Here is a 19,095-nt window from a genome sequence, read left to right as displayed (position 1 = left end):
TCTAACAGCTTGCTAAAACACAAACGTACAAATCTATTTTTGGACAATTTATGGTTCGTGTGTGTGTCATTGTGTGTGACCTGATATCTGTCGGAGTGGTGGGCATCCTCGGACGACAGGGGTGAGACCACAGGCGACTCTCCCTCACGCTTGATGTGCACCGACAACAGCATAGACTGGAGAAAAAGGACAGAAATAGAAGGCGTTTTTCTTTGCAGATGACCCTGTCATATTATCACTTCTGATGGCTGCCGTTTGGGCTTTTCCTGCCTGGCAGATGAGTAAGAATTTGCACAAATGTAAAAGCACGTATAATAAGACATTTGAATGCACAAACAAATACATAAATAATGTGGTTTCAAAACAAAACAAGGCCAGAAAAGGTTCAGAATTACATTTTTTTAAATTTGGTGTGTTTGAACATATTTTGTAAGAGGACAATTGAGACAGATAATTGAAACAACAACATTTGTCAAAAACTGCCTTCGCTGGTATATAAACGAAGTTGTTTAATGTCTTTGGCTGAGATGAAAATGTATTAGAGCTCTTTATTTACATCCTGTAAGAGAAAAGCTTTGAAACTTCACGTTATGTCAAATTATCAAGTAAACAATGGAAATGTGTTTCTTATTTTTTCATCTTTACCTCATTTAGTGAGCCTTTAAAAACCCCAGTTAACTGAAATGAAGTCTTTTCAAGGATAAATTAATCAATTCAGAAAGTTCAGAAATATTTGTGATGTATGCATAATTTTTCTTCTGAAACTTAAAAAAAAAATGTACCCTTGGAGAATTTCAACACTGTTGTTGCCACATCTGCAGCAAGCGGCACACCATTAATGATGACTGTAACCTGACTGACTTTGTCTATAAAATCCCTTCCACTGATTAGAGTTAATGTTTATGGGATGTTAAGAGGGGTTGTAGGGAGAAGGAAACAGGGGACAGGAAAGAGAAGAGGCTTTAGGGGATAATGAGGAAGAGCAAACTAAGATACCTTAGGAGGAAGAGGAGTGTAACTGTTTGACATCACAGCAGACTCGCTGTCCATAAATCTGTCTCACAACTTTCTCAAGCTACTTTCGCACCACCCTTGGCAACACGCGTACAAGTGTCCACTTCTAATGAAAAGTCTTTGTAAATGTGCCTAAACGTACATTTTGGGCTGGTACATTCAGAACGTGTTCATGCAGAGTTTTTTTTCGATCACTAGGTACAAAACTGCCACCACCCTCATTCAAGTGGCCACTTCTAATGAAAAACCTACGTAAATGTGCATCAACGCACATTTCAGGTTTCTATGTTCAAAACGCACATTTACTCTTACCTTTGAAAGAAAAACCCAGGCTCAAAATTCGCCACATTTGTAACTCTTTAACATTTTGCACTAAGTGTGTATTCAGACTGGAAAAAGGACTTGTCCCGGACCAAGTCCACCCAATTTGTTCGAGATCGAGTCCCGAACCTTGAGTTTGGTCTGGATTCAGACTGCAGTCAAGCAGACTATAGTTTTCCAGACCAAAGCTTGTTAACAAAACCACGTGACTAAAGATCTCTTCAGTCATTGGCCAACAGTTACGGGGGCAGATCAAAACAAAAAGAGAAAGATGGAGATACTACACTTGCCAGGGTTGTTCACTTATTCACACTTCTTATTTTGCTGATCAATTTTGATCTTCTAAGTAAAGGTCAGGTTCAGCACTTTTTACTACCACTTTGGTACGACGGAGGCATGCTGCAAGCCGGTTACTGGGGACACTACGGCTACAAGGAACATTGATAAATAATCTGTGTGAGAAGCAATGTGGATCACGTTAAACATTGTTTTAATGAGCCTGCATTCATTCGACCACACTGTAATTAGTTGCCATTTTGGTTCAGTTATTTTACTCTCGTAAGAGATTGTATTCAGACTGAGGAATTTCAGAGTGAATCGAAGTTTCCGTCCAATTGGAAAAGAACCGAGACCACTTCGAATGATGGGACAGAGAGTGCTTCCTGGTACCGGACCAGGGCCCGCTTGCACGTATCCAGACTGAAACTTTGTTCGAGATTATCAGGGGGAACAAACTGAGGTTCCCTTTAAGCAGACCAAATATGTCGTCTGAATACACCCTAAGACTCTTCCAACTGTACATCGAAGATGCTCTAGTAAACAGTGGAAAAATAAAAAGAAAAAGAAGTCCCTCCCTGCTTGTCCAGTGTGAACAGGCTTTCAAGAACCTCCATTTAGTGCGTGTTACATGCCTAGTGAGAATGTAGCATCACAGTCACATACACAAACATATCAATATAAGATGATATCTTTCCGATCCGAGGAAATCCTCCCATCTATGAAAGACAGTGGGATAAGATCAAAAGAACACAAGGAGAGGCAACATGTACTTTTTACGGGGCTCACTCTTGAGCTGTTTGTAGCTCTCCACATGTGTTTGTGTGTCATTTTATTTGCTGTTTTATTTATTTATTTTTTTTTTTTTACGAGGCAGCAATGAAATATTCCTATTTACAGTCGTCTTCTATTAATCAAGCGGAAAGGGGCAGAGCAGAGGCTTAAGTGCTCGACAGCAATAATCTAATAATAATATGTGAGAAATGACCAACCTCCAGTGCTGCCACAGTAAATTGGACATTATGCACGCTGCTTCTCTGCCTCCGTGTGAGCGTGCATGTTGTTTCCAGTTTTTATAATTCTCCGTTTAAAGGGTTAGGAATTGTGCGGCTTGGGGCCATCCCAGGAAAATACTTAAGTTTTATCAATAGAATATGACATTTAATGGTATTCTACAAAGAGATTAGCTGCAGATTGAGGTCTTCCTTAAATGTGGCCTTTGAAAGTTTCTTATTAAATCGGCTTGGAATTAGTTATAGAATCACAAAAGAAATTCAAATGACAAAACAAAAGTGAGGTTTCAATATTGTGACGTTTTGGGGATTTCTCCAAACCAACAACCGTGTGTTCGCCAACGACCCCAGCAAAGACACAGAAAGGTGTTTGGGGGTTAATCTCTGGTTTAATAGAGGTGGGTGCGGTACAGGAGCAGGCAGGCGGCGTCTGCGGGACCATGTGCCGCTCATTGGCCCTCTGCATTCTCCATTCCCTTCCACTGAATACTAAACAACCGCGGTAACATGCACAGTCACGGCAGACGAAAAAGGCCAGCGCTCACCCCTTAACCCCTCCTTTTGACTGCCTCCCTTGAACACAGGCCCACCCACATTTCTCTGAGCGCCACTTTAAGCTTAGGTCAGCACCCAAAGGTGTAAGGCAATGAAATAGGAACATTTTGATTATATCAGACTTTATTTTCAATATTTCTAAGTTAGTTTGATACTTGTAAACACATAGACTGTGAGAACAAATGATGCTTGATAATATTAACCTGTAAACTCAAATGTTTAATAATTTTCACAAAGAAAAATATAATTAACATAATATAATTAAAAGTAATTCTAATATAAGCAATCAGAATACAGATTTTTTTTACGGGTATTAGAGCTAAGTGATGGACCTACTTGCCTACTTTCAGCCAGTATAACATAAATTTGTACTAGATCTGAAGAAAAGCTGGTGTGGATGACCATTGCAAAATTCATTTTTACTTTTTCGAAATAATTAAAATCCATTGATCCCTCACTACTAGAAATGAGACTTTTCTACTATTTCTGTTTGAGAATGAAGTACTTTACCAACTTTCATTTTGGCAGGTACAGCTGGGGTTCATGCAAGGAAACCCCTTTACAAAATCAAAGTCTGTACTTTAGTTTCTGTGATTTGGCATCAACTTTGTATTTTTCTGCCATGTTTCTGAAACTCCCTCTGACACATGACTTGGAAACTAGTCAGACTAGTTAAGAGTTCTAAAAAAAAAGCTCACCTTGGGGGTTCCTGGAGTGGCTGATCCATCCTTGGGTGAAGGGTTCTTACTGCAGAGGAGAAAGAAACCTGATAAGAATACAGTATATCTCACAGTGCTGAGTTGAATGTGGGAACGCACGGTGGGAGAACTCTTCACAATTTAACCAATGGCTCACTGGAAACCAGTTTCTCACTGTTCTTAATGCATTTGTTCACTTTTATTTGTCCCCCTTTCATTAATACGATAAAACCATCCAACCATTTATCCATCCATATATCCTTCCATTCATAATGTGCTATTTGAATAAGTTCCATCCATCGTTTGCTATATTAAAAAGTTCCATCCATCCATCCATTCATCCATCCATCGTGTGCCATTTAAAAAGTTACAGAGTACAAATGTTTATTGACCGGCCCCAGAGATAATAGACTCTGTAGTGATTATGATCATCAATGGGGACAGCTTGCAGTCACTTTGAAGCTGAAATCTGTTGAGGACCATCAGTTGGCTTGTAAACATTATCAGGAGGAAGGCGGTGAGAAGAAGGAGATGGCTGCACCCAGCTGGAAACAAGTGTGACATTTTAGATTGGAAATGAAGGATGGGAAGTCAAGATGTGTTAAATCGACAGCCGTGCGCTTTTATTCTGCCAGAAACACAGACGCATGACATTTATTCAAGTTGCTTTATTCTGATGGCTTTTTCTGAAGCCGTCACCCATCCCACTTGTTCACAATTGATCTGTTTTTCTTTCATTTTTGATATATTTTGCCCCTATATTTGTGCTCTTTCTCTCTCACTCACACCGATACATTTTTGAGGGCATCATGAACCGTTACAACAGACCAGTCACTCTGAGACCATGTTGACGTTTCAGACTTGTATACATACAGTAAAAGGGCAATGAATTTCTTTGTTTTTTTTGCAATGGGTGAATGGGTGACTGAATCTTTGACTTCAAGCTAAGCAAAGATAAGAAGGACCATAGACAGTAGGGGTGTAGGAAAAAATCTGATTTGGCGATATATCATGATAACTCATTTGGTAATACCTGTATCGATTTAAAATGCAGACATGGCAGTAATTTCTTAATTAATCAATTAAGTGGGTCCATCAGCGTCTTACTTTTGTTTTCCACTTTTTTTTCTTATACTGAAAAAATATTTTATTGTGGAAACCGCCAATGTTGATTGTTCCCTTTAAGAATTTACCAAAAGAAAAACACAGTCAATTTTCTTGGGTAAAAACAACTTGAATATTACATACAGTTGCAGTGCTTAATGTTGTGATCATTAGATAACATACATTTTACCACTTTATTATAATGAATTAATATTCATATAGAGTTTTTTTTTCTAAGTCATACTCTTTACTGTACCTAAATTGTTGGAATATATCTTGATACGTAATGTATCGAGAGCCAAGTACAGCATCCTCAGACTCTTGCCAATACACATCCCTAATAGACAGGATATTATTGGACAACTTGACCCCTCCCCCCTCACCTTCCAATCAGGAAGTACCTGCTGGCCAAAATCCCCATAGACCTCTGTTGAGAAATAGACAGTCATTGCATTTGTCAAAATAACCATTCTTGCTCTGCTACATTTTTCGTAACATCTTCTTGCTAATACTAATTTTTTTAAAGATTTTTCTTTATCTCAAGTTATAAACTGACCAACCAGATGCCTCAGTAAGGGCATGTTTAGCTTGCTGGTCCAACCTCGAAATTTTGATTGACAGATTCTCCTGCTTTCAGTGGAGGGGATGTGAACTTCGAACAAGCTCACTCATGATTAGCGACAGTAGTTGCCATAAAAGCGTGACTCAGACCGAGTCGGACCGATCACTGTCCACTGGCTCCAACATGGCGGTGCCCGTAATGTGGAAAAATGGCAACTGAATTGGCTTCATTTTGCTGAAGGTATAAGGCATTTTGCATGGGTGACATTACAGGTGCTTTGCCCATTTCTATTTAAAGTCTATGAGAAGGACTCAAAAGAAGCAGGTCTACAGAATATGGATACCTATCAAATATTTTAGATTCCACTATGTTATTTATCATAACACAATTTTTACAAAAAGTGTAAAATGTATGTGTTAGAACTGTTTAATTTATTCAACTGCCTATTAATTGCAACTTTTGTTCATTCTTTTACAGGTTGTGGCTCCAGCTTTGTGGTTTGGGGACAAAGAATCGCAAAACTACCTGTTTGAGTCCCGCAGCCCCTCCCCCTTTTGGCACATCTCAGCATCACAATGTGTTATAAATTGCATCTTTCATTCCTCTTGTTTTCCTCCAGCTTGTCTGCCGTGTTTGTTTCCTTTCACCGCGCTGCTCATTTCCTCTCGGCGTTCTTTCACACGGCAGCCAGTTCGGATTTCCAGCCCCGTAACCCCCGCCATCAAAAATTCATAGAACTGGGCGAGGAGAGGAGACACACACGGAGCCGTCTCTCAAACTCTCCATCGCTCCCTCTCTTCCTTCCTCTTGTTTTCTGTCTTCTTTCATCATACCTCTTTGTAAAGCCCACTCGTCCTCCCTTCGCCACGTCTTTTTCACACTGCATGCCCCCCCCCTCTTCCTTTCATCTCTCTATCAACCCCCCCCTCTGTCACTGTGGCAATTTTCTCCCATCGCGGCAGACTTGTAACTGCTGTCCCCTCTCCAGCTCCCTCCTTCCCTTGTCGCTGTTTGACACTGTCAACAAGCAGGTGGAGGTGGCTGTTATTGTTGATGCCTCTGCAGAGGTTCCAGGTAATGAATAAAAGAGAGATGGTGGGTGGGTGGTGGGGTGGGGATGAGAGAGGCAGAGATAGGAATGGAGTAAAAGAGGCCTCTGTGAAGAGGGTGGATGTTGGCAGGTTCTCCTGCGCTGCATGGCAGCTTGACTGTGTCACCCATGTTTGTCCTCTTTGTTGGGAAGGCCATCCCACACATGCACAAACAGACTTCCAGGAGAACACGCAGACACAGGTGCATACATATACATAGGTAAAGCTGCTTTCACACATATTCACTATGTAGCACCTACACGTTACTTTTTTACCAAGTGTTGTGGTTTGACTAAAGTTGTCACCTAAGTTCAAGTTTAGTCTTCATGTTTTTGTTGTTTGTGGTCATTTTTTTATGGTAGACCACGGACTGTATGTAGAGATGGAAAGCGTCTGTGACGTCACCCATAGAATATGCCTTACCTCTGGTTCCAACCAAGTAAAGTCAATTCAGTCGCCATTTTTCAACAATACAGACATCGCTATTTCAGATCCAGACAGCATTAATAAGGGGTTGTTGGTCTGAGTCAACATTTCTATGGTAACAACTCTCACTAATCAGGAGTGAGCTTGTTGGAAAGCTTGTTGACCAATCAGAGACTCAGATTTGGTTGTGGAGAAGCCCCTTCCTGCTTGTCTTGTTTGAACACCATGGGCTACAGCATCACATGCCCGGTGTATCCATTGTTACAGATAGCTTATGGTAAGTGCATATCTGTGGTTTAACAAGTAGAAAATTTGAGCAAACGGACCCTGCAAGGAAAACCATCAAGTGTATTACCATTTATATTACAATAGTACGTGGGGCGTTCATTGGAGATCAGCGTTTATTAGAGACCGGCCACTATTGGAAGAAAGACAGTATTTAGTCTTTGTTTTATGAAGTCTGAGTCATTTTTCAAGAAATGTTAAACAGAAATCTTGATATACCATTTTGATGACCCAATAATAACGGTTAAATATTATTCAGACCTTATAGGCTTCGTATGGCAATTTACAAAACACCTTTTCTTTTTCCAGCACACACAAAGGAACATGTTTAAATACCTCAAGGGAATAAATCCAAATTAACTTTCACTGCAGCCAGACTTCAGCCGCCGGTGCATTGGACTTGAAACAATCTCATAATGTAGTGACATTAGTTTCGAGTTGGTATGATCAGCTACTTGTAGGCAATTACCTTCACTATAAAGGCCTTCAGCTTGGTTCAGTCTGCATCGATCCTACCTGAGAATGGCTTTAACTGACAGCCTCCTCCCTCCACTCCCTGCCAGAGGAGTGACAGCAAGAGCAACAAAAAGATGAATAAGTCTTTTCTTGGTGGGAATTGGCTGGAATGGAAGGAGGGAAAAATAGCTGGATGGTGCTAAACTCGAGATACTGATTGCTTTTTGCCTTTTTGTGTCATCTGGTAGAGAGCTGGGGGCTCGGGCGTGAGCAGGCAGATTGATTATGAAGGAAGGGGTTGAGGGGGGGATCGGAGGAGTATGTAGATTACTTTGCCCCCCTGAGCCACCTGACATGTACGGGGCACGATGGATTTCCATTTGCCAAACTCCACGCATGTTTGCGATTTCCATGACGCCGTGGCCCATGAACAAGTGACAGAGCTCAGAGCCACGAGGGAGGATAGGCTGGCAGCTGTAATCCAACACACACTCACACGTGTTTACATGCAGGTCGGACAGCAGCAGGAACCCATGGAATGGAAAACAAATGAAAGCATGCATGGGAACAGATATTAAGAAAAGGCAGAGGTGGCACACCTTCGTTTCCATGCACACGACTCTTTCATTCTGCAAGTGCTGAGTGTCATTAAAGGGAGATTTACAAGAAATTGGACCAAATTCCCATTGTCACTTTCAATGACGGCAGCCACGCAGAAACCCAGAGGAGAGAGACGAGGTGTAATTTTCCTTGACTGTAGTTCTGTATTTTAAAATACACAACACTCCTCCTTAGTTTTTATTTAACTTTTTCTTGCGTTTCTTTAATAAAATAATTTGTCCTCATACATTTCACACTCTTCCAAGGATTTTATCCTCCACACTTCTGCTCTTTACTGTCCTCATCCCTTCATGCAGTGTTTCTGTGGGTTAATGGCGAGTTGGTAAATCAGCCAGGCGTGACGTTAGTCGCATCCCATCCCATCTAGGGATGACGCGATTTCTTTAAATAACTACGTGAGTGACAGAGAGAAGAAGGATGGGTGTGCACGTGGGGGCTTAGGTTCCGTGGATTGGCATCCAGAGGGAAGGACAGAATTCTAACCTTTATTAATAATTGAACAATACACTTAGTTTGCTGTAAGACAGCATGGTAACTGGCTCTCCTATGTCCTTATTATACATATGTGGGCTACCATATTTTCCCCACTATATGGCACATTTAAAAGCCTTAATTTTTTTTAGAAAATGGCAGTGCAGCTGTAACTCCCAACCTTGTTTGCAACACATAAAAAAACAGACTGTTAAAGCTAAAAAAAAAAAAGTTACTGTGATGTCCAATGCGGCCACAGGTTAGGCGCATTAGCGTATTCACCTAAACAAACATTTTGACAAGGCGTGGTTTACCTTTCAAAGTGACTTCTACATCAGTAAGTAGAACCGAAGATGCAACGAATCATAAGTATTCTAAATACACCAATGTAGCTAACGTGGACTGTTGTTTTACCTGTTACTAGCAAAGTTGAGTTAGCGCAGTCCCAGTAACAATTGTTTTAGCTGTATTTGTCTGTTTTTTACTTGTTGCCAACAAGGTTGGAAGTTATAGGTATTATGAATACGCTGACATTGCTAATGTGTCAGACTTTGTATTTTTATGTGTTGCAAACACGACTGGGTGTGATTGTGAATACGCTAAGGCAGCTAGCGTGTAGCAGTTTCAAACTTTTTTTAGTAACTAACAAGGTTTGGAGTTAGCAGGTCATATCAACATTTGCTTTAGCAGTATCAGTCTTTTATTACGTGTTGCAAACAGGGTTGAGGGTTACAGGTATTTTGAATACGCTATTGTGGCTAACGTGTAGGCTAGCTTTTTCGAACTGTTTTCTTATTCTTACTAACAAGGTTGGAAGTTAGCGTAGTCACATTAACGTTTGCTTTAGCGGTATCAGTCTGTTTTTGTCTTCCTAACAAGATTAGAAGATACAGGTATTGTGTATATATATATGCTAACACGGCTAATATGTAGCGGTGTCAGACTGTTCAGACTCTTTTTACGTGTTGCTAACAAGTTCGGAGTTAGCATATTTAGTAACGTTTGTATTGTATCAGTCTGTTTGTTTATGTGTTGTAAACAAAGATGGGAGTTACAGGTATTGTGAAAATGTGCTAACGTGTATTGGACCCAATAATGTGCTTTATTGCTCCGGAAACCTTGTTTTTTTTGGGGGGGGGGGCTGCATCAATGAGATGGGAAGCAAGAAGAAAACAATTGTTAATTTAAAATTTGGGCAGTGCTATTTCATTTAAGCAGTTTAAAAAAAGGATTCACTGCAGTATTTGTACTGTAACAGAAAGAAAAATTTATTTGATCCCAATGCAGATTCAAACATTCCCAGATGTCTCTTCTAAACTATGCACCTGCTTTGCAACAGTCAAATAAGCTTTTATGGTTTCTTTGAAGCATCTTACTCTGCCTATATTTTTGCCTCCTGATGCAACAAGTATATTAAAAAATGCCACATATCTATCAAAATGGTTTGAAAAGCGGACAAAAGAGGTGTGGATGAAATCATGATACCCGTAAAGAGGGCTTAATCAAATCTAACAATAAAGCGACACCTCAAAAGACAGTATGTATGGTTTGCGCGTTCAAAACAGCAGCTGTGTACGCCTGTGGTAAATAAGGTGTGATTTCCATGTGGGGTGACAATATCTGTTGCCCCGTTTCTCCAAGTTAATGGGTGCTATCATAAAACTGGGCCACTAAGGTGGACGTGGGGTCACACACAAACACCCCCCGAGAGGAGCGACCTGCATGCGTGTACACAAACGCACGCACGCATACACACAGTCAGGCGTGTGAGCAGGGTGAAATATGGATCCTAATGGTTGTGTCCCATCGTTAAAAGGGCTTGGAGTTGATTTATTCGTCGTAAAACTGCTAGTGCAACTGCCACACGGAGAAAAGAAGGGGGTGGCAGTGAACTTGAGGTCACAGGTTTGAATCCTGGTCTCTGTAGGAAACGCTAAGCGTTACGCTGACAGCATGCTTCTGCCTTTTTATGCAGATTTATGGCACGCAAATACCTGCATGGGAGAAATATGACTGGATCGGCCTGTCACCAGCTGAATTGTGGTGCACGGCCTGTTGGTTACAAATGACCCAGCTTTATGAGCCAGTGCGCATTGACTTCTTTTTTTTTCCATTATTTTTTTTATTTACCTTAAAGAGTGCATCGTGCATTAACTTTTGTTGCACTTTTGGGATGAGAGGATTCTGAGTGTTGAGGCTTACCTGAGGCATATGTTTGCTAGCCGCTCGATTTCTGTTTCCATGTGTTCCTGCAGCTCTCCTGGTCGGAGCAGCACCTGGCAGATGGGACAGACGGGAGCCTGACTGTCATACAGGGACATCTTCTTTTTACCTGGAAGAAAAGAGAGCAGACATTAGGAAAAATGATAAAGAGGAAACTATATTTAATTTCTATTTTTTTTTTTTTTTACATATGCTATATTCACTACTCACTATATAGTGCATTCGTCATTTTGTAATACTGTCTGAATATACAATTCCAAAATAGAGTGCCCTTGAAATTTCCCAGAAGTCTTTGCGAAAAATTAGCATACATTGATGCTCACTAATTTAGCAAATATAGACCACAATGCATTGCCACAAGTTTGCCAAAAATGTATTTAAATATTTTTTTTAAATAAACTATCCACATTTTCATCATCAAAACACATTGAAGTCACAAATAATTTTTTTTAATTATTGATTTGATTTTTACTTTGTAAAATCAATGACCTTATATCTGTTTTTTTTTTTAAAAAAGGAAGAAAAGCAGTGAGAATCAGGAGAGTATTGCTTTAAAAATGCAAATATGCATCAAACTGACTTAATTATCTATTAATTTATCATCTTATAGAAAAAAAACACAACTGTAAAGCATCAAGGGGTTAAATTTAACGCATGTGCACTAAATCCTTTCATATAGGGGGAGTAGAATGTTGTAAAGTCTTGTGCACAGTCTTGTGTAATGTTGTTTTCAGGTCAAATAAGGGGGTGGGGGGAGTTAAAGAAGTGTCTGCCATAGGATGAGATAATGCTCTACAGAGTCTGCCAACACTACCTCACTTCATTGTCCTTGATCAGCAGGGCAACAGGGTGGGGCCCACCTGTTTTTGTGTGTCAGCATGTGCGTCTGGAGCATGTGTGTGTACCACAATGTCTGCTTCCGCCGCAATGGTGTCGCTGACCCTTTGTGGCCGCTCACGTACGTGTCAGGCGGTGTAAAACCCCACTTCTTGGAGTGTACCTTGAGTTCTGTCTGGGTGGACTAAAAATAATAGCTATTGAAATTATATCGCTGCTTAATGTTGGAGGACACTTCCTGATTTCCTGTATTCAGCCAATCAAACAAAGCTTTTTTTAGACTCAGAACAAAAGGCTCCGCCTCGGCCAGGACATCCCGTTTAGACTGCTCGTCACCACGGCAACCAGAGGGCCAGGTAGGGGGAGCCCCTGTCTCTCCCATGTCTTTGATGGCTCTCTCTTTAACCTTTTCACACACACTCACACAATACTATACAAAAAGGGACGAATGCAACCCTGAAGGGAAATGCATCTTTGCTCTAAGAATCCTTTGTAGAGACTCGACTGGAGACAGACAACAACTATTGTGAGATTTTTAACACCTGCATTTCTTCTCTCTGTGCTCCATTTTTTTTCAGTATTTTAGTGATCAGAACATGTCCATATTTATTTAGCTTTACGCATTTTTTTTGTTTGAGCTGTTACAAATTTACTCTGTGCTCCTTTCCTCTTTTTTCCCCTATTCTTAACTACTCCCCACCTCTTCATTAGGATGAATCAGTCAATTCCTGATTTATGGTAATAGTGACAAATAGTGAGAAAAACAAGTCAAAATTCAGGCATAAAAGAACAAATTTAAAAAAAAGTAAAATTTTCAAGCCAAGGATTATATCAGTTGAAGACCCGCTCTGTGGAAAATTGTGTCTTTGATGTTTTAACATATTCCATAAGCTCCCTGCTCCGTTCCAATTTGATGCATCCACTTGTAGACGACTAGATCCCCGTATGTCTACGTTTTCCTCGTATGAGCTGGCATCTGGCTCCAAACTGTGCAGCTCCAATATCAGTCGTCATTTTTGTTTCACCGATGTTAGTTTGTGAGGTGCCTTAACTAGTGTAGACAGATTGATGATGGGAAGTGGGGGCGGGCGTACTCTGAGCCAACTCAACTCTAATAAACGGCAGTAATTGTGTCCTAAAAAAGGACATCAAAATCCTAATGAAAAGACCAGTGGGAGCTTGTTTGAAACAGAACAAAAGACGATCAGAGTGGGACTTTAATGAGTACTGTTAAAAAACAAGTAATATGTGTTCTGATAAAATAAGCAAGTATAACTGATGATCAATTTTGTGGCAGAAAACCAAACAGAGTTCTTAGAGATGAACAATGGACATTTAGAAATAAATGTAAGAATTAGACAGAGAGGAGGGATGAGGTGTTGATGTAATGTAGCCCTGCACACACGCCCTGTCATGTCCTTAAAGATGATTAATGCTGGTGTACCCACATGCCCCGGTTTGGCCCTCACAGCCCCAGCGCACCTTCACCCTCAGGCGCAACAAGGGAGCGTTTAATCTCGGGAAGCGCAGCAGAGTCGGGGGGAAGGTGGAGCACGAAGGTGGAAGGACGGTTGGTCAATAACAACGGAAAAGGCCTGACAGGACTCCTTAGCGGGGAGATTCCTCAGTGAAACCTCGCTTGGCGTGGTGAACGATGGACGGATGGATGTGGGGAGAGAGGTGTGCATCTCCCTGACAGCAGTAATAGAATACAGACCGGATCCCCATAATGTACTGAGATGGATGGTCTCATCTGACTTTCTCTGACTTCCTTTCCTTTCTCTCCACCTTTATCAGACTCTCCATTTGTTATTGTTCACGTCTTTTATCTGCAGTTTCTCTTATGCCCTTTTTTTCTGTTTCTGCCTTTTTCTTGATTGTTCCTTCCTCAAAGCATTGAACGACATTCACTGGTTTTCTTCTGATCATATGATGATATAAGCATCTCAACTGGCAAAGACAAGACCTCAGATAATTCCCTATCATTTGTTGATTAATTTCCTGGATGATCTAGTACTAAAGAGATTAAATAAAAAAAATTAAAAATGACCAGTGTCAAAACCGACTGATTTACTTATCTTCGAGGCTTTTGTCTCGCTTAATGCGCCTTATGGTTTGGTGCTTCCTACATATGATTACATGCATGCACTGTGAGATCTGCTGCTGAGATCTCACAGGACTGGTGAGAGTGGTGAGGCAGTGACTCAGATGGGTATTTTTTGATACAGAAAAGTTTCAAACAAGAGTGGAAATATCGATATCTGCAGGCTGGAATTGATCCGATACCCCCACAATTTTCAGATCAATACTATTGATACTATTTTGGATCGATTGGCCCAGCACTACAAAACACATCAGGAGGGCTGACACAGACTGGAGGGGGAGACTGACAGACTATAAATATACAAACAAACAATTAAATTATTCACTTCACAAAGCTTATGGTTTCTTAAAAGAAACCACACAATTGAATTAGCTCTATGAATGAAAATACACTCCCTCTGTCCCTTGTGTCTGGCTTTAGCCAATGTACTATATTGGAAAACCTGAGGTTTTGACCATTTTATTTTGTTAAAAACTCAATTTTTTTAACTTAATTTTAAAATAAAATAGCAGTTTTGTTACAGATACAAAACTTTGAAAGAGCCATGATCACTGATTCTTTAAAAAAAATCAGAATCCATATTACTGCAATTGTTCAATGGGCTTGTTATAAAATATAGCATTTGAAATACAAGACTGACTCATAATTTCTACATCTGTTCAATTACCGGCATGAAGCCCAATAAGGCAAATTTTCTATGTGATGTTGGGCTATATAAATAAAATTGAACTGAATTGAATTGAATCATAGTTACCCTTTTTTGCTAGGTAAGAAATTTCACTTTGTTTTTTTCTCCTTTCCACGATGTCCTTCTTTTGAGAATGTTTGATTTGACATAAAGAGTGGAAATCAAGTAAGCTTAAATGCTAGTCATGATGCATAGAATTGTTAAAAAACCAAAAACCAGATCATCAACTGTTGGTGAGCTACAGCTTGCCACTATACTCTTCTGCAAGTTTTGGTTGCACTACCAGTTACATTGTGACTGCAAAACAATTTTATGGCAGGTATAACCTGACCTTAAGGCATTACAGTGTGTCAGGAAATGGTGGTGTAGAACCCAAGATGTAGGAGACTGGGCTTGGAGGCAGAAACTTAGACATTCAATGGAGAAACTTAAACATGATAAAAACTTTGTGGCAACAAAAGAGTCACAAAACAGATGACTTGACAATAAAGAACTGAAAAAAACCAGACAGTCATATATGCTGAGGACATCGAACAGAAGTGAAAACAGCTGAAGATGATTATGAACGTGCACTTGGAGTGACTGTGACAAGGCAATGACTCAGAACAGAACATGACCAAACCCCCCCAAGAAATCACTAAAAAGAAAAACTAAAGTCACACTAAGGTATGAGCTACAAACACACCAGGTATTTGATACGTTCAAGAACACGCCAAATGCAAGTTCTTGAACGTGCTTGTTTCTATGATGTTCACACTGGACAAGCATGGAGGGGCTTCTTTTAAACTGTTTACTAGCGCGCGCCCATCACCTACACACTCAAAAAACTGTCATGTTAAATGAACATAAAAAAATTATGGAAAGTAATTAAATAGCTTAAATAGCTTTACTTGAACCAAAATTAATCATATTGATCTTACTTAATATACTTACGTTGACCCAACTTGATATACTTGCGTTGAACCACCTCAATATACTTACGTTGACCCAAGTGAATATTAAGTTGGGTCAACTTGAATTTATTAAGTTGGGTCAACTTAATATACTCAAATTGACCCAACTTAATATTAAGGTTGGTCAATTTAAGTATATTAAGTAGACCCAACTTAATAAATTCAATTTAATCCAATTTAAATACTACAGTTGGATCCATCCATCCATCCATCTTCTTGACCGCTTCTTCCCTTTCGGGGTCGCGGGGTGCCGGAGCCTATCCCGGCTACTGATGGGCGAAGGCGGGGTACACCCTGGACAGGTTGCCAGTCCGTCGCAGGGCCCCAATCACACACACATCCACTCTCACATTCACACCTAGGGACAATTTAGAGTCACCAATTAACCTATGAAGCATGTTTTTGGACGGTGGGAGGAAGCCGGAGTCCCCGGTGAAAACCCACGCATGCACGGGGAGAACATGCAAACTTTGGGGCCCTGCGACGGACTGGCAACCTGTCCAGGGTGTACGCCGCCTTCGCCCTGCAGTAGCCGGGATAGGCTCCGGCACCCCGCGACCCCGAAAGGGAAGAAGCGGTCAAGAAGATGGATGGATGGATGGATCCAACTGTAGTATTTAAATTGGATTAAATTGAATTTATTAAGTTGGGTCTACTTAATATACTTAAATTGACCAACCTTAATATTAAGTTGGGTCAATTTGAGTATATTAAGTTGACCCAACTTAATAAATTCAAGTTGACCCAACTTAATATTCACTTGGGTCAACGTAAGTATATTGAGGTGGTTCAACGCAAGTATATCAAGTTGGGTCAACGTAAGTATATTAAGTAAGATCAATATGATTAATTTTGGTTCAAGTAAAGCTATTTAATTATGTGGAAATCCTTTCCATAATTTTTTTATGTTCATTTAACATGACAGTTTTTTGAGTGCAGTTGGAAGAGGCTCGGTGTGAAATGTCAAACCGGAGTAAATGTCTCAAATTTTGATAAAGGCTTTTTCTTTCACAGCTCTATTCCGATATATGAAAGACTTGGTGTCACAAACAGCAAGTATCCATTTCCCCTCCATGATCATTTTTTTTAAACAGTTGGCATGTTGGTGAATTAAAAGGGAACACCTTCCATACGTCATTACCAAATCCGAGTCCCTAATTGGTCAAAGTTTGACCTGGTTTAGCTATCAATGTCCATTCAACAGCCACATGTTTTGCATGCAGAGCCTGGAAATGTGTGTAAATGGTGCATGGCGTACACTTGTACCGCGCTTTTCTGCCTTTCTCAAAGGTTCAAACCGTAGAAACTCGTATAGATACATGTAAATGCAAGAGTTTTGAACGCAGAAGTATGAAACGTGTTTACCCACGTTTTTATTTGAAGTGATCGCTTGAATGAGCATTTGTACGTTGTATACGTAAGGCCCAAAAAACAGTCATACAAACATGTAAACGCAACAGTTTGGAACATAGAAGCCCTAATTGTTGGTTAACGCATGTTTACATATACTTTTCATCGAAAGTGGCTGCTTGGGGATGTGTCGCCAAGGGTGGTGCAGAATTAGAGCGACGCTAGCACCGTTTGAGGAGTGCTGATCCACAAGTACCGACAATATACTCTCAGACCAAATATCTCTTTGATGTGGTGTAGTGTGATCAATATAAAAAGGTCATTAAAAGGTCAGACCTGTTTATGGCATAACATCTTACTAAACTTTTCTTTCATTAAAATAGTTAAAATTAACCTGTGAGGGAATTGAATGGACGATTCTTTAAACAGTATTTTACCAAAATGAACACTTCCATTTCCAGCAAATGAAGGGGTCACCATGCTTCAATATGAGAGACATCAAAATTATTTTTTAGGTTTTACAAAAGGTTCAACAATGTTAAAAGAACATATGTCCTTGGTTTATCTATATACACTTAGAATAATAGGAGAAGGAAACAAAAGGAACTAGACAGACCATTGCAGACACCAGATGGTGAGGAGGAGAAAGTTAGATCACGCGGAACAATGTGGAGGGAGGCCTTCTTTTGTTTACCACTATCCTTTCCTTGATTCCTTTTTCCTTTGGTTTGCTCTCACCTTTCCATGTAAACACCCTAAAATTCACTCTACAGTTCCAGCTTTTCCCAACTTTTCCTTCTTTTGTGCATCACTCGTGCACCACTGTCGTGCTGTCAGCTCCTCATCCATCCTTGTCTTCCCTTCGCGTGCCACGAGATGTAAATGAAACTGACAGCGTGTTCCCAAAAAATCTGTTTCTATTAGTGGCTCTGCAGCCAACAGCTTATGGAATTATGTCAAAAACAAATCTCTTTAACCCCTTTCAACACTTCAAGGAGCATCCCTCCATTTTCCCCCCTTTCTTTTGGGCTCTCTGTCTTTTTATGTCTCTCTCCCTTCTTCCTCAGACGCTTCGGTCCAGATGAAGTGGGAATCAATAGATGCTGGATAGTGCAGGCTCATAGTCATAGACTACAATGGGCTGAGGTAAAAGGCCACCTCCATGGTGGACAGGGATTGTCAGCTCAATACTGACTCTCAATGGGGCCAGAGATAAAACGCCATTTGGGGTGTCCTCACGGCTCAATGGGTTTAGAGGCAGAGCATGTGCTCACAACACTGTGAGTCTAAATCCTATTAATGACCTGTATTGCGTGTCATCTCTTTACTTTTATCTTGGACAGTTGGGTTGCCTCTTAGGAAGTGGATCTAAGTGTGCACTGAAGTTTTACTAAGACCTGAAATACATTGAAATCAAATGGATTTCCTTTTTCTTATTGTTTTAGATGTGTTAGCAGCTTTGAGGTCTGTTTAATGTCTACTGAGCTTAAAGACGGACTTGTGTTTTTGGTTCTTTTAGCATTTTTTTCATGATGAAGGATTTATAAAAAGTAAATTTTTGTGGATTTATTTATTCAAAATTGTTGTGAATCCCGAGCAGACAAAAAATATGCAGTTTGAAAAAGCTTGAAATGGTTAAGACTGTCCGCCCTGAGACTAGAAGGTTGTGAGTTCAAATCTTTGGCAGAGTCATAAATCCAAATTGCTTCCCAATTCGTCTGACTCCTCTCTATTGGTCCAGTTGTAGTGTTGTCCGAAGGTTTTTTTTTTAAGGAGGAGCCGTATGGAATTTGGGCTGTCTATTTCTCCACCGGTAGGTGATTCGCATCGCCCTTTTGGCTCAAAGGAATACCTAATTTCTTCAAGTGAGTGTTCTTTGAAGTTTACATTTAAATGTAAGTATTGGGCTTTTTTTTTTAGTACGACTTTTTGAAGTAAAAAAAAAATGTTATGTATTTTCTGAGTCATTTTGCATCTCGGTGTGGCAGAGATTCCAGGTAGATCGTCTGTGCTCCTGTTCTTAACCGTAGACCTCGCCTCTGGCTCG

The 19,095-nt window shown here is 40.3% G+C and overlaps 1 protein-coding gene across 1 annotated transcript in view; it reads right to left on the bottom strand.

The window, feature by feature from the left end:
* Positions 1-10,994: 10,994 nt before the first annotated feature.
* Positions 10,995-19,095, bottom strand: part of LOC118599946 (E3 ubiquitin-protein ligase Rnf220-like) — a 147,424-nt gene continuing 139,323 nt past the window's right edge. Inside the window, exon 3 of the mRNA XM_036216359.1 lies at positions 10,995-11,225. Coding sequence (XP_036072252.1) covers positions 11,092-11,225 — 134 coding nt within the window. The 3' untranslated portion in view covers positions 10,995-11,091. The remainder of the gene's footprint in view (positions 11,226-19,095) is intronic.

Source organism: Oryzias melastigma, linkage group LG17 (genome assembly GCF_002922805.2).
Source record: "Oryzias melastigma strain HK-1 linkage group LG17, ASM292280v2, whole genome shotgun sequence".
Lineage (NCBI taxonomy): Eukaryota > Metazoa > Chordata > Actinopteri > Beloniformes > Adrianichthyidae > Oryzias > Oryzias melastigma.
This window is presented reverse-complemented; position numbering and strand designations above follow the sequence as displayed.